Source organism: Eleutherodactylus coqui, chromosome 8 (assembly GCF_035609145.1).
Source record: "Eleutherodactylus coqui strain aEleCoq1 chromosome 8, aEleCoq1.hap1, whole genome shotgun sequence".
In the NCBI taxonomy this organism is placed as follows: domain Eukaryota; kingdom Metazoa; phylum Chordata; class Amphibia; order Anura; family Eleutherodactylidae; genus Eleutherodactylus; species Eleutherodactylus coqui.
The window spans coordinates 73,440,609-73,454,476 of NC_089844.1; the positions used below are offsets into that span (position 1 = coordinate 73,440,609).

Here is a 13,868-nt window from a genome sequence, read left to right on the forward strand (position 1 = left end):
TCACTGCTGATAAAAGCAGAAAATTTACATGCAGTGAATGTAATAGTACATTTACATACAGTGAATGTCATAGCCCTCTGTAATAGTAGCTTTCTCTGCTCTTTGGCCTCCTGATCTCCTACACTGTACCCCAGCACTGTAAAGCAGCCTGTTGTAATGGCTCAGTAGACAGGTAGTGAATGCACATCCACAACAGGGAGTAGACTAGGGGGGGGGAGCTGATAAACAACCCATCAAATTACTCTGATTGTCAGTTGTTAGGGAAAGCTGTAGACACATTTCAGTTGTAGGAGCTGTTGCAGGAGAAACGTAATGTAGTATTGAGCCAATTCAAAGGAAAGGATGACTTTCGCAAGTGGCAGCGGTGTGTTTACAAGAAAAAGCATCTCTGATGCTCAAAACATCTCATGAACAAATTTGCAATTTTGCAACGATTTTCTCGCGGCGATATCGCGATTGCCAGTGTGAAGGCGTCCTAAATAAACCATACAAAATACTCTTGGTATTTACTCGCAATTTTTTTAATTCATCATGTATTTTGGCGCATATTTTGAGGTCCTGTTGATTTCTATAGCAAAAACTAATACGGAAAAGAAAATCATAAAGGACACGTCACTTCTTTTTTCCACCGCGATGCTTTTTTTAAATACCCGTTGGGAAAAAACATGTCGTCAAGACAGGGACAAGGTTTCACATTTCAAATCAATGAGACGTGCATTTTAAGCATATTTTGACGTGGAATTAGCATGAAAATACACATTAAAATATGTTAGGTGAACATAGCCTTGTACAGTAGTATCTAATGATGACATACTCTATAATATCTAGACACATTATGAATTCTGTTGATTTATATGACGACTCACCACTTAGCTCAACTCTTATTCTACGGTATAAATGTGCGCTGAAGTGCAAGTTTATAAATAAAATCATTTAATGTAATTGTGCATTTTACTCTATTACACAGGGAATGTTTTTTGCATCACCTGAGTGCATCCGTTTCTCCAGTGATTTAGTCCACTTGTGGCTACATGAATCATGCCGAGTGTACTCCGATAAACTCATGGAAGAGAAGGATATAGAATATTTTAAAACACTGCTCATCGATACAGCCAAAAGATTTTTTGAGGTTTGCCGCCTTAATGACCGCATGACAATGTTTGTATCTAAGGGCCCAGTCACACGGGCGCATCGGCGCCCGTGTGACTGCAGCCAGCAGATGGCCGTACCTGAATACGGACGTCTCTCTGCAGTGCCAGGAGGAAGAACATGTGACAGGCTTCATTGCCGGTCATGTGTTCTCTCTTCAGCGCTGCAGAGAGACGTCCGTCTTCAGGTACGGCCGTCTTCTAACTGTCAGTCACACGGGCACACCGTTGCGCCCGTGTGACTGAGCCCTAAAGTTGTAATCTGCATTATTAGTCATTTTTAGTTGGACGTTGATAAGTTTTTGTTGTTGTCATTTTTAGTTCTTCAAAATTAGCAATCATGTAGTTTTATGGTTAACTAGGTGAAAACTGCTCCACAGTTAGCCATTGATAGTATCCATTTAATACTTTAAATTATTCCTGTTGGCCATGAATGTTAGTCCAACTATATGTTTCTGTTAATTTTGGGGGAGATTAATGAAACTGTCTAAAAGAAAAACTGTCTTAAGGCTGATTTACACACAAGAATTATCGCCCAAAAGTCATCCAAACTACGGCTTTTGAGCGATCATCTTTGTGTGTAAATGTGCACCCATCGTGCACTTACCATGCATTCTTTGTCCATCACTAAGTTCAGTTCAGCATAAAAGCCATCATCCCTGATAAGAGGGACCGCATGCTGAGGTCTCTGAGCAGTGCTGATAACATAGTTATTAGCCAGAAGCCCAGAGGCAGAACAATGGATTTAAAGAACAGACCACCTGCTGTTCTGTCAGTACATCTCCTGGCAGCTGATTGACATGAGCAGCTAATTAACATCATTAGTACCTAATGCAAAATGATTGCCCAAAGCTGTCAGTTTCTGATAAATTTTGAGCGAGCGTACTCGTGTGTAAAGGTCCATTTAGATGGGAAGAATGTCGGCCAAACTATGCCCAACACACGTCCCTGCACATACTCACTCCTGTGCTGCTGCACGAAAGCTAGTATCGCTGGCTCACAGCGGGGTGGCTGAAGGAGATTTCTCTCCTCGCACTACCCCGTCCCTCTCCATTCACTTAATACAGTGGCCGTTCAGTACTGAATGGCTACTATTTACCCTGAACAATCAGTGTTCAGCTTATCATGCAGCATAAACGATGGATGATCAGCTGAATGATCATCGTTCAGTGTAAATAGCAGCTGTTCAGTATTGAACGGCTGCTATGTTAAGTGAATGGAGAGGGGCGGAGAAGTGTGAGGAGAGAAATCTCTAGCAGCCTCCCTGCCTCCCTTCTGGCCGCTCTGTAAGCAAGCCAGCGATACTAGCTCCCGTGCAATAGCACAGGAGCGAGTGTATGCGGGGACGAGTGTCGGGCATCGTTTGCCTGACATTCATACTGTCTAAATGGACCTTTAATGGACCTTTAGTTGTCCCTTCTAACTAATCACCACCTAGCTTTCATTTTGTATTCTGCTCTGGTAAAATAAAAGCTGCACTGTGATTGGTTGCTATGGGCAATTAAGACAGTTTTTCCTTTAGACAGTTTCATAAAACTGCCCCATCAATTATCAGTACCTATGGGGTCAGAGATTGTTTCTCTTCAACACTTTCAATACCAGAGGGGTTTTTTGGGAGGGGGTCATTTTCATTTTTGCCTTCCTAGAACCATAATTTTCTACTATTTTAATTGAGGGCTTGTTTTTCTGTGGGATGAAGTGTAATTTTTATTGGTAGCATTTAATGCACCATATATTTTGATGAATGTTTGGAAAGTGTTCATGGTGCAGTAAAAATGAAACGTTAATCAAAATACTAATGACCACTTGTCTGTCCGTGAGTGAGTTACATGCTTCGCCCCTGATCACATGAACATGACAGCATCAAAGGTCCTTCATCCCGAGTCAGTGAGTTGCATGCTCCTCCCCTTTTCACATTAAGATGACGTTATCACAGGTCCTATTCCATAGCAACTGAGGCCGCAGGGGGTTTGTAGGGGATGCATAACTCACTCAGGATGGCCTCTGGATGAAGGACCTTTGATGATGTCATTGTCATATGATCAGGGGCAGAGCATGTAACTCATTCACTCCAGATGATCAGGAGTGGAGCATATATGTGCTTCATCTGGTGTGAGTTACATGTTCCGCCTCTGATCACATGACAGTGACATTATCACAGGTCCTATTCTATACTAACTGAGGCCACAAGGGTTTGTAGGGGATGCATAACTTACTCACTCAGGATGACCTCCGGATGAAGGACCTGTGATGACGTCACTGTCATGTGATTAGGGGCGGAGCATGTAACTCACTCCAGATGATCAAGGGCAGAGCAAGAGTGAGCGAGTTACATTCTCCACCACTGATCACATGATGGTGACTAATCAAAGGCCCTTCATCCCAAGTGAGTGCGTTACATGCTCCAACCCGATCACATGACAGTGACATCATCACAGGTCCTGTAAGCATACAGCTGTTGTCTGGCTAAGTTCGTTAGTACAGCAACTGGTGCCGCAGGGGTTTGTAGCAGATGGAATACTAAGGAACACTTACACCAGCTGTGTGCTTACAGGACCTGTCATGCTGTCACCGTCATAGGATCAGTCACCTGAGTGGGAGCAGTCTGTGGTCACATTACCAGTGGGTGATCAGTGTGTGCAGGACTCTGCTGTGCTGCTTTTCATCCCTGTTGTTTGAAAAATGTATGTAGCAGAGCTGTATGTGATGTACATGTAGCTGTGCTGTGTGATGTGCCACCAGAAACACTGGTACTATATAATTTCCTAATAATTACTAGTCAAAATACTAATGACCACCTGTCCATCTGTGAGTGAGTTACATGCTCTGCCCCTGATCACATGACAGTGATGTCATCAAAGGTCCTACAACATAAAGCATGCTGAGCCTGACAGCAGTCCTATACTTACAGAACCTGTGATGATGTCACTGGCATGTGATCAGTTACCTAGGCTCTGTGTGAGTGAGTTACATGCTCTGCCCCTGATCACATGACAGGGATGTCATCACAGGTCCTTCATCCCTGTGCAAATTACAGGGCGGACTGGAGGAGTCCAGGGTCACATAATCAGTGTGTGCATGACTCTGCTGTGCTGGTTGTGATCCCTGTTGTATGGGATGAAGATTGTATGTAGCAGAGCTGTATGTAATGTACATGTAGCAGACCTGTGTGTCTGTGATGTGCATGTAGCAGAGATGTGTGTGTGAGAGACGTGCATGTAGCAGAGCTGTGTGTGTGTTTGACATGCATGTAGCAGACTTGTGTGTGTGATGTGCATTTAGCAGAGCTGTGTGTGATGTGCATGTAGCAGAGCTGTGTGTGATGTGCATGTACCAGAGCTGTGTGTGTGACGTGTATGTAGAAGATGTTAGGAGGAGACTTGCGGTTGCCAGAGGGGGCGTGCGGCACGGGCATGGCGGCATGCCCGGGACCGTCGGGGGCCATTGTAGTGTCGCCCGGGGGTCGCCTGGTTGGGTTAGTGTCCGAGCTGGTGTCAGACGTGGGTCCGCATCGCTGCTGGGCGGGGGCCTTTGCGGCCGGGCTCGGAGTTCCCCTGTTAGCGGGCGCGGCCGGAGAAGAGCCAGTCTATATGCATCACCGGCCAGCGTGTCACCAAGTCCCGCCCGAACCTAGGCGGGGCATTTGGTATTTAGCTCCACAGACACTGTCAGTCCCTACCAGTGTTCTCCAGCTAACACCCGCTCAGGTTTCTCTCCAGTCTGCTGACCCGGTTTTGCTCTGACTTGGATTTAGTCTGTTCCTTGTTTGTTCTTTGTTTGTTACTTGGCGCTCCCTGTCCTCTGTTATAGGTACATTTTGTCTCTCTGGTTAGTTGGTCTTTCCTGTCCTTTTCCTGGGGTCCCCATCAGTGCAGAGTAGGGACCGCCGCACAGTTGTCGCCCTGGGGTTTAGCCCAGGGGGCAAGTAGGTAGGGACAGGGGAGAGGGTTGGTTATAGGGACTTCCAGTCTTCCATTCCTAACAGACCCTGACAGAAGAGCTGTGTGTGTGCGCCGTGTATGTAGCAGAGCTGTGTGTGATGTGCATTTAGCAGAGATGCGTGTGTCTGTGATGTGCATGTAGCAGAGCTGTGTGTGTGTAACGTGCATGTAGTAGAGCTATCTATTACCTATCAAACACCCTACAGGTGCAATGATGGTGACATCATCACAGGCCCTAAAACAGCAGCCATGTGCTTACCACTTCAATCCCTTTCACTATATCATATGAGTAAGTGATGCATTGCACCACCAGAAACACTGGTAGTATAATTTCCTAATAATTACTAGTTGTATCTAGAGATGAGCGAGTATACTCGGTAAAGGCAATTGCTCGAGCGAGCATTGCCTTTATCAAGTACCTGCCCGCTCGAGATGAAAGGTTCGGGTGCCGGCAATGGGGGAACGGTGAGCAGCGTCTGTCAGCAGGTGGGAGCGGGGGGGGGGGGGGGGGGGGAGAGGGGGAGAAAGAGATCTCCCCTCTGTTCCGCTTTCCCCCGCAGCTCCCTGCCCGCTGCCGGCACACGAACATTTCATCTCGAGCGGGCAGGTACTCGCTAAAGGCAATGCTCGCTCGAGCAATTGCCTTTAGCGAGTATACTCGCTCATCTCTAGTTGTATCCTATAGGTCAATATGATTATGGCAATACAAAATTTATGTATTAAAAAAAACTGTTTGTTAAGAAAAAAGGTTTTACCGCCATATTCTGAGACCCATAACTTTTGTTTTTTCATCAGTGCAGCTGTATGAGGGTTTTTTGGCAGGGTGAGTTGTAGTTTAAATTGGGTACTATTTTGGGATGCATATGATTTTTTTCATTGCTTTAACATTAATTTTTTTTTTGAGATGGGTTGACCAAACAAGTGCAAATTCTGGCATACATCATGTGGTACAATAATGCGATATTTTAATAGATCGCGTTTATATCCACATGATAGGCAATAACTTGCTGATTGGTGGGAGTCCAACTGCTGAGTCCCACGCTGATCCCCAGATTTCACCCCAATGCATCATGAAGCTTTGACAGCAGTGGTGACTTTTGCCCACCTCCACTCCATTAACTTCAATATGACCACTGGAGATAGTTCAAGTCAAGTCAAGTTCAAGTCTTCATCTATCTCCTTTCCACTGAAACGTGGCGAGCATGTGCAGCCTCTGATGTCAAAACTTCAGGTCAGTAAGGGTCCCAATGGTCAGACCCCCACCAATAACCAAGTTATCCCCAATTTATGGATCGGGGTAACTTGCTGAGATGTGACAACCTCTTTAACTTCATGACATGGCCTGTTTTGGGCTTAAGGACGCAACAATTTTTGGCGGATTTTCTTCTCCGTTTATCAAAAGTCATAACTTTTTTATTTTTCCGTCGACACGGCCGTATGAGGGCTTGTTTTTTGCGTGGCAAACTGTAGTTTTTATCGGTGCCACTTTTGGGTATATAGGCTATATCGTAAAACTCTTTTTATTTTTTTTATGATAGCAGGGAGAGAAAACGCATCAATTCTGCCATAGATTTTTAAATTTTTTTTTACAGCGTTAGGCCGCCTGCACACGGGCGGAAATCCCGCTGCGGGATTTACCGCGGGAATTTCCGCCGCTGAAAGTTTGCATAGGAGTGCATTACAATACGCACTCCTATGCAGACGGCCGCGGTTTGGCCACGCGAAATCTCGCGCGGCAAACAAACCGCGGCATGTCCTATTTTTCTGCGGGGCACGCACTCACCCGGCCGCCGGCTCCGGTCTGCGCATGCGCCGGCTGCGCAGCAGCCGGCACATGAAAGAGCCGGGGCCGCCAGGCGCGGGTGAGTACGTGCTCGTCCCTGCAGGCTCTCGGGTCGGGTCCCGCGGCGAGAATTCTCGCTGCCGGATCCGACCCGCTCGTGTGCAGGCGGCCTAAATCATGCAGCATAAATGAGACATTCCATTTTTTCTGCGGACCGGTACGGTTACAACGATACCAAAATTCTTACATTTTTTTTAGGTTTTCCCACTTTTCTGTAATAAAAACCCTTTTTTTGGGAAATCTTTTTTTTGTATTCTAAATTGCTGCATTCAAAGTCCTGTAACTTTTTTATTTTTCGATGTGCGGAGCTCTGTGAGGGCTTATTTTTTGTGAGACGAGCTGTAGTTTTTACTGGTACCATTTTGGGGTACATACGGCTTTTTTGATCACTTTTATTGCGTTTTTAGTGAGGCAAAATGCAAAAAATTAGCATTTTGCCTCAGTTCTTCAGCGTTTTTTTTAGCGTTTTTTTCCATGCACAGTCAAAAGCATGTGCAACTTATTGTACACGTCGTTACGGACGCGACAATACCAAATATGTGGGGTTTTATTTATTTTTTACCTTTTTTTATGCTAATCTGAGAAAAAGCATAAAAAAATGGTTTTTTTAATCTTTTTTTTACATTTTTTTAATTCATTTTTTTTAAATCTTTGTTTTTTTTACACTGTTTGTGTCCCTCTGAAGGACTTTAACCACTGCCCTGATGATCGCTGTAATAAGGCATGGCAGAGCTACTGCTCTGCCATGCCTTATCGCTTATACAGCGATCATAGGCATAGGCAATACAGGACGCCAGTGTCTGGCGTCCTGTTGCCATGGTGACAGGCCGGGCTCTCGCAATGACATAGTGAGAGCCGGCCGGAGACACAGAGGGAGTGCGGTCCCTCTGTGAACTCTTTCCCTGCCGCGATCTACTTAGATCGCGGCAGGGAAGGGGTTAACAGAGGGGGGCGCATCTCTGATGCCCCCCCGCTGTTACAGCGGGACGCCGGCTGTGACTGACAGCCGACTCCCGCTGCGGGATAGCGCGGGATCATATGTGATCCCGCGCTATCTCCAGGACGTAAGTTTACGTCCTGTTGCGGGAAGTACCACGCTCCCAGGACGTAAACGTACGCCCTGCAGCGGGAAGGGGTTAAATGCTTTAAAAAATGTAAACTTGTTTTAACTTTTTTTTTATCCAACTAGGGGACTTGAATCTGCAATCTTTTGATTGCTTGTACAATAAACTGCAATACTTTTGTACTGCAGTACATCATAATTGTAATGTCAGCCTGCTAAGCTCTGGCACAGATAGAGCTTAATAGGTTGAAATTCATGGCAGACCTAGGAGCCGTCACAAGACCTTAGGCTGCTTTGGTAAACAAATGAGATCACGAGGAGCAGAAGGAGCCCCAGTCAGTTTAACTGCAACATCTAAACAGTTTAAGGGCGAGCACCCACTGGCGTTTTTTTACCTGCGTTTTGCGTTTTGCGTTTTTCCTGCACAGGCATAGAGATAACATGTGTTCCTGTCCACTGGCGTTTTTTTTTGCGTTGCGTTTGCGTTTTTAACATAGGAACTGTCAGTTGCATATGTGTCCTTATTTTTCTCAATGGAAATTAACGGAAAAGCCGCGAAAACGCCGCGAAAAACGCGCGGAAAAATCGCGGGAAACGCGGGGAAAACGCAATCGCCAGTGGGTGCTCGCCCTAAGGGTGCATTCAGACGACCGTATATTGGCTGGGTTTTCACTCCCAGCCAATATACGACATCTCTCTCTGCAGGGGGAGAAGGCTGGAAGAGCCGGGAGCAGTGCTCTGAGCTCGTGCCTCCTCTCCGCCCCCCTGCACTAATTCCCAGAACTTAGCCCCGCCCCCGTTCCGCCTCCTCTCATTGCATCACTTTTTACTCTATTTTTTCTTGGCTACAGAATGACCAAGAAAGCTCAATTCTGTCAGGTTTGTTTTCTGACAGACTTAGGCCTCCTTCACAGGGCCATATGTGTTTTTACGCCCAGCCAATTGCAGCTAAAAATCGTGTGAAAGAAGAACAGTTGCAATCAAGTACCGATCTTAATTAGCGTGTTCTTGCCCATGCACACAGGCCACTGTGGCGTATTGGCAAAAAAATCCTGTGCAAAAATCCCTTGGTCCGTATTAATCCTTGGAATGACTAATAATGCTTAAATAGAGAAAGCTGTCATCTTTTCCCAGTGTTGGATGCAGCTAAACTCCCTCCCTTCTTTTTTTTAGCTCAAATAGAAGTTTATAGGAGCTTCCAGTGTATCTCATCAAAATATATGGCAAGACCTATTATTTAATGAGCCGTATATAATCGGTTGCCGTTTTCAGTTGCCGATGTCCCATTATTCCCGGCGCAATTTTTCTATGTGCCTAAAAATCACTCATATGAATTAATATATTGGAAACCAATGCTTCAAATGGTTGCGATTCTTTGACATGGCTGAAACAGCTGCATATATACAGTTGTGTGAACAACGTGGGATTAATAATGTAATATTTTAATAAATTTAACTTTTACAGATTTAGCTATACCAATTTTTAGATTTTTTTGTTTTTTGATGTGAATCCCTCATACATATATCTCAAAAGAGCTCTGTGTTATCTGGCACATTGGTCAGTACATCAATGTACACACAAGTATCTTCATCATGTAATCAGTCCGACTCACTTCTTCATATTGTTTGCCCTGCAGGGTGTGGATGAGCACATATTTATCAATAAGCCTTTAGTTTATTGTCACTTTGCTCACGGTGTTGGAGAACCACGTTATTTCCCAATATCCAACTGGGGAAAGCTGACAAGAATTCTGTCAGATGCTCTGGAGCACTATAATGAACTTCATGCTGCAATGAACCTGGTTCTTTTTGAAGACGCTATTGAACACATGTGAGTTTTTTTCAGAAATGGAAAATTATTTCGAACTTTGTACATTGAACATAGATTTGTAGATTGGGATTGTTGGGATGCCATTACTGATACATTTATAGCTTAAACCTTTCCAATCCAATTTGTATCCTGGCTTTCCTAGGGGGCTTACTCTTTTTCTGCCATTATACAACAGCGCTATATGCTGGCTAAAGCCAGTACTGCATGAGGTGACATGTTGGATAGGCTCTGACAGCAGAGAGGCTGGCAATATACAGTAAGAGAACCCTGACGGATGTCTTCCAACATCGGAGCTGTGTAGCCTTAAATCATAATGTCTTCAGAGGTCAGACAGTGGATTGGAAAGGGTTAATAATGCTATACATTTCAGAATGGATCGTACAGGGAATCCTCAATCTGTCACCTATTCCAAGCTGCCTGTTGACCAGGGGTGTAGGACTATTTTTGGTACTAGGGCCACATTGTAAGATTGCACTAATTAAAGGGTACACAGCAGAAATGTTAGATGTTGTCTCCATGAATCCAGGAACCTTCTGCTTAGCTGACTGCTCATTGTATTGGGATAATCACCAATTCTAAATGTTGCTTGCACAGTCTTTTAGACGACAATCACTGTATGTCTATGGCTAGCTTAGAGGGCTTTGTCCAAGACTAGAAAGGTTCTAGTGCGGTTTTTCCAGAAGTAGTGCCATATCTGTCCACAGGCTGTGTCTGATATTGTATCTCATCCTCATTTAATGAGTGGAGCTGAACTGCAATACCAGACACAGCTCATAGAAAGATGTGGTGCTGTTTTTTGAAAAACTTTTTAAAATTTGTGACGTCCTGAACAAACCCCTTTAATGCTGATTATTAGATTTGCCAAAGAGGATTGTACTATTTTATCTTTTCACAATACTATGCTGAGCTCAGGTCTTGCAGTAGATCAAAATAACCTGTGAGTTGGAGAAACCAGAGACAGAACTCATTGTGAGCTGTCCATGTCCTCTATTAAAACAAATGAAAATTGACACTTGTAGTATTAGGAGAACTGAAACAGTTGAACCATATTTCTGGAAGAACCTTACGGTTCACAGTCAACCTAAACTTCAGGCAGTTTATGGAAGAGGAGTAGGAGGGGAAACAGTAAGGTGGCTCAGTGGTTAGCACTGTTGTCTTGCAGCCATGGGGCACTTGGTTCAAATCTTACCAAGGACAATAGCCTCAAGGAGCCTGTATGTTTTCCTAGTGCTTGTGTGAGCTTCTTCTTCATAATAATTGCCTTTATTATATAGTGCATACAATTTTTCATCAAAAAGAGGAAGCATAGTGAATCAGTGGTTGGCACTGGTGCCTTGCAGTGCTGGACCCCAGTACTGCAAGGCAACAGCGCTAACCGCTGAATAAGAGAACCACCACCACCATTTGGCTGGGATCATTATTATTGGTAAAGATTCGATTCAAACTAATACAGACCCAACTAAACCTTTTTACGAAAGTCGTCGACCGGCCAAACTGAACTTTTCAAACGTTTACTTATCTCTGGTCACTTGTATTGCCAACACTGACACAAGACCTTCATGAATATCATGTTTGGTTCAAATATCATTTTGGAAAAATGTCATAATTGCATTGGTAAATCTCCCCATTGCTTTTACCTCTGCTCCTCATGCATGCTCACATGCATTTTGGCGCATAATACGCTGCACAAATATATTTGTGAATCCGGCTTAATAGAAGGTGACTACAATTACCTATAAATAGAGATGAGCGAGCACGTTTGGATAAGGCAGTTACTCGAGCGAGCATCGCTCTACTCGAGTAACTGCGTTCTTGTCCGAGCAGGCTCAATGTGGGGGGGGAGAGAGAGATCTCTTTCACTCTATCCCCCGGCAACCTCCGCCGCCCCCTGCTCACCCCCGCCCCTCGCTCCCCCCTTCCCCCGAGCCTGCTCGGACAAGAATGCGGTTACTCGAGAAGAGCGATGCTCGCTCGAGTAACTGCCTTATCCGAGCGTGCTCGCTCATCTCTACCTATAAAGCATGATCTAGCGTTACTGTCATCACTGGTTACTAAGCAGCTGCTCAAACTTTTTTGGGTGCCGCCTAGTAAAATTTGTAATTGGAAATTCTAGTTCTGCCTCTTCAGCATACCCCTCTGGCGCGGTATAAAATATATTGTGTCGGTTAAACACTATCAGTCCATCGTGCTATATTGCAGATTAATTAGCTAAAATTATTTAAAAATCACTATATTTTTATACTAATATGTTATCACTTCTATCTCCAATAAGCAAACTATTCCCTGTGCACCCAATAACTACATGCATCATAGAGTTTTACAGCTGAAGCACAGATAATCGATAGTAAGCGCCCTGGATTCATTCTGCTATTTATTTTACAGTGTAACCCCTACCATTGATTTTTCTGAATTATGATCATTTGGGTTACAATTCCTGCTCGATGTTTATTTACTAAAATATAAAAAAATGAACTTGCTATGGTGGTTAAGTGATCTCGTCAAGATAAAGCCCTGCTGAGCGAATCAATGGGAATTGTTTAAATCCAAGCTCCTGGACTGACATCTCAGTGCTAGTCCGGAGGGTGGTCTCAGGCTGCGGCTAAACACAGACTTCCTGTAGTTAGATGCAACTGTGGGAAAAAAAACAAGAATATGTACATTGCTTTGAGAAATGTGGCTGATTGTTCCTTTTGATCCCGATTTTAGCTGCCGCATAAGTCGCATTTTGGAGTTTCCATATGGAAATGCACTACTGATTGGAGTTGGAGGTAGTGGCAAGCAAAGCCTGTGTCGATTGGCAGCGTTCCTGAGTTCCCTTGAAGTTTTCCAAATAACCCTCCGTAAAGGCTATAGCATCAGTGATCTCTGGGTAACATTTTATGAAACTTTTTAGTTATCACAATAAAGCCACAAGTTAGTAACAAGAGAAAAATGATTGGTTTTGTGTATACTTATCGTCTCTTGGTCCAAAAATGTGTAAGATTTACGTTACATTTTAAAGTTATTTTGTAAAATGAAAATATTGGAGCTCTTAGTAGCCTTTTCAGGGCCAGGAAATGTATCATTTCTCCTTAGGGAGAGCACGTAGAAGGTGAAGTGAGGAGATTTATAAGGCCATTCATGCTCCTCTGGGTAATATGCAAATAGAAAGATGGAACAATACCTCTACAGTACCACCTATTGGAAGACAGTATTCCTGCAAGTTAATGTCAGACTTTTTAAACAAGCCTTGTATTGATGACTGGGAATTGTGAGCCAAAGCCAGAATAACAATGCACAGACAGCTCTTTCAGCGTGATTGGCCCTTATAAGTGTGCAGCAGGTTTCTGGCTCTGCTAGTGAGAGGCCTATAGATGTGGTTTAGGAGGGGTATCATTTATCCTTAGGGGGAGCACACAAAAGGTGTGAGGAGACTTATAAGGACACCCATTGTCCTCTGGGAAATATGCAAATAGAAAGATGGAAGGATACCTCTGTAGCATCACCTATTGGAAGGCAGCATTCCTGCAAGTCAGTGTCAGACTTTTTAAACAAGTCTTGTAACAATGACTCGGAATTGTGAGCCAAGGCCAAAATAACAATACCCTTCCTGCCTTATAAGTCTCCTCACTGCTTCTAGGTGCTCTCCCTAAGGAGAAACCATACCATTCCTAACCCACGTCTATAAACCTCTCACTAGCCAAGCTAGAAACCTGCTGCACACTGATGAGGGGCAATCATCCCAAAACAGCTGCCTGTGAATGGTTATTCTCGATTTGACTCACAATTTCCAGTCATTGTTACAAGGCTCATTTTAAATGTCTGACATGGACTTGCGGGAATGTTGCCTTCCAATAGGTGGTGCTGCAGAGGTATTGCTCCATCTTCCCATTAGCTATTGCAGAAAATGGCCTGATTAATTCTTAAATATACTACAAATTACTAGAGTCACGTTTCTGGTGTATTTACAATGTTCTTTGAGGGTAAAAAACATGAACACTGTCTCTGTCTAGATATTCATTATCAACCTGCTTATCCCTGATAGTTGGATGAAAGATGGAGAA

General features: G+C 44.1%; 1 protein-coding gene across 1 annotated transcript in view; it reads left to right on the forward strand.

Annotated features, from left to right (window-relative positions):
• Positions 1-13,868, forward strand: part of LOC136577882 (dynein axonemal heavy chain 11-like) — a 386,682-nt gene that overhangs the window by 183,673 nt on the left and 189,141 nt on the right. The window contains exons 43-45 of the mRNA XM_066577801.1: positions 968-1,129; positions 9,632-9,825; positions 12,532-12,694. Coding sequence (XP_066433898.1) covers positions 968-1,129; positions 9,632-9,825; positions 12,532-12,694 — 519 coding nt within the window. The remainder of the gene's footprint in view (positions 1-967; positions 1,130-9,631; positions 9,826-12,531; positions 12,695-13,868) is intronic.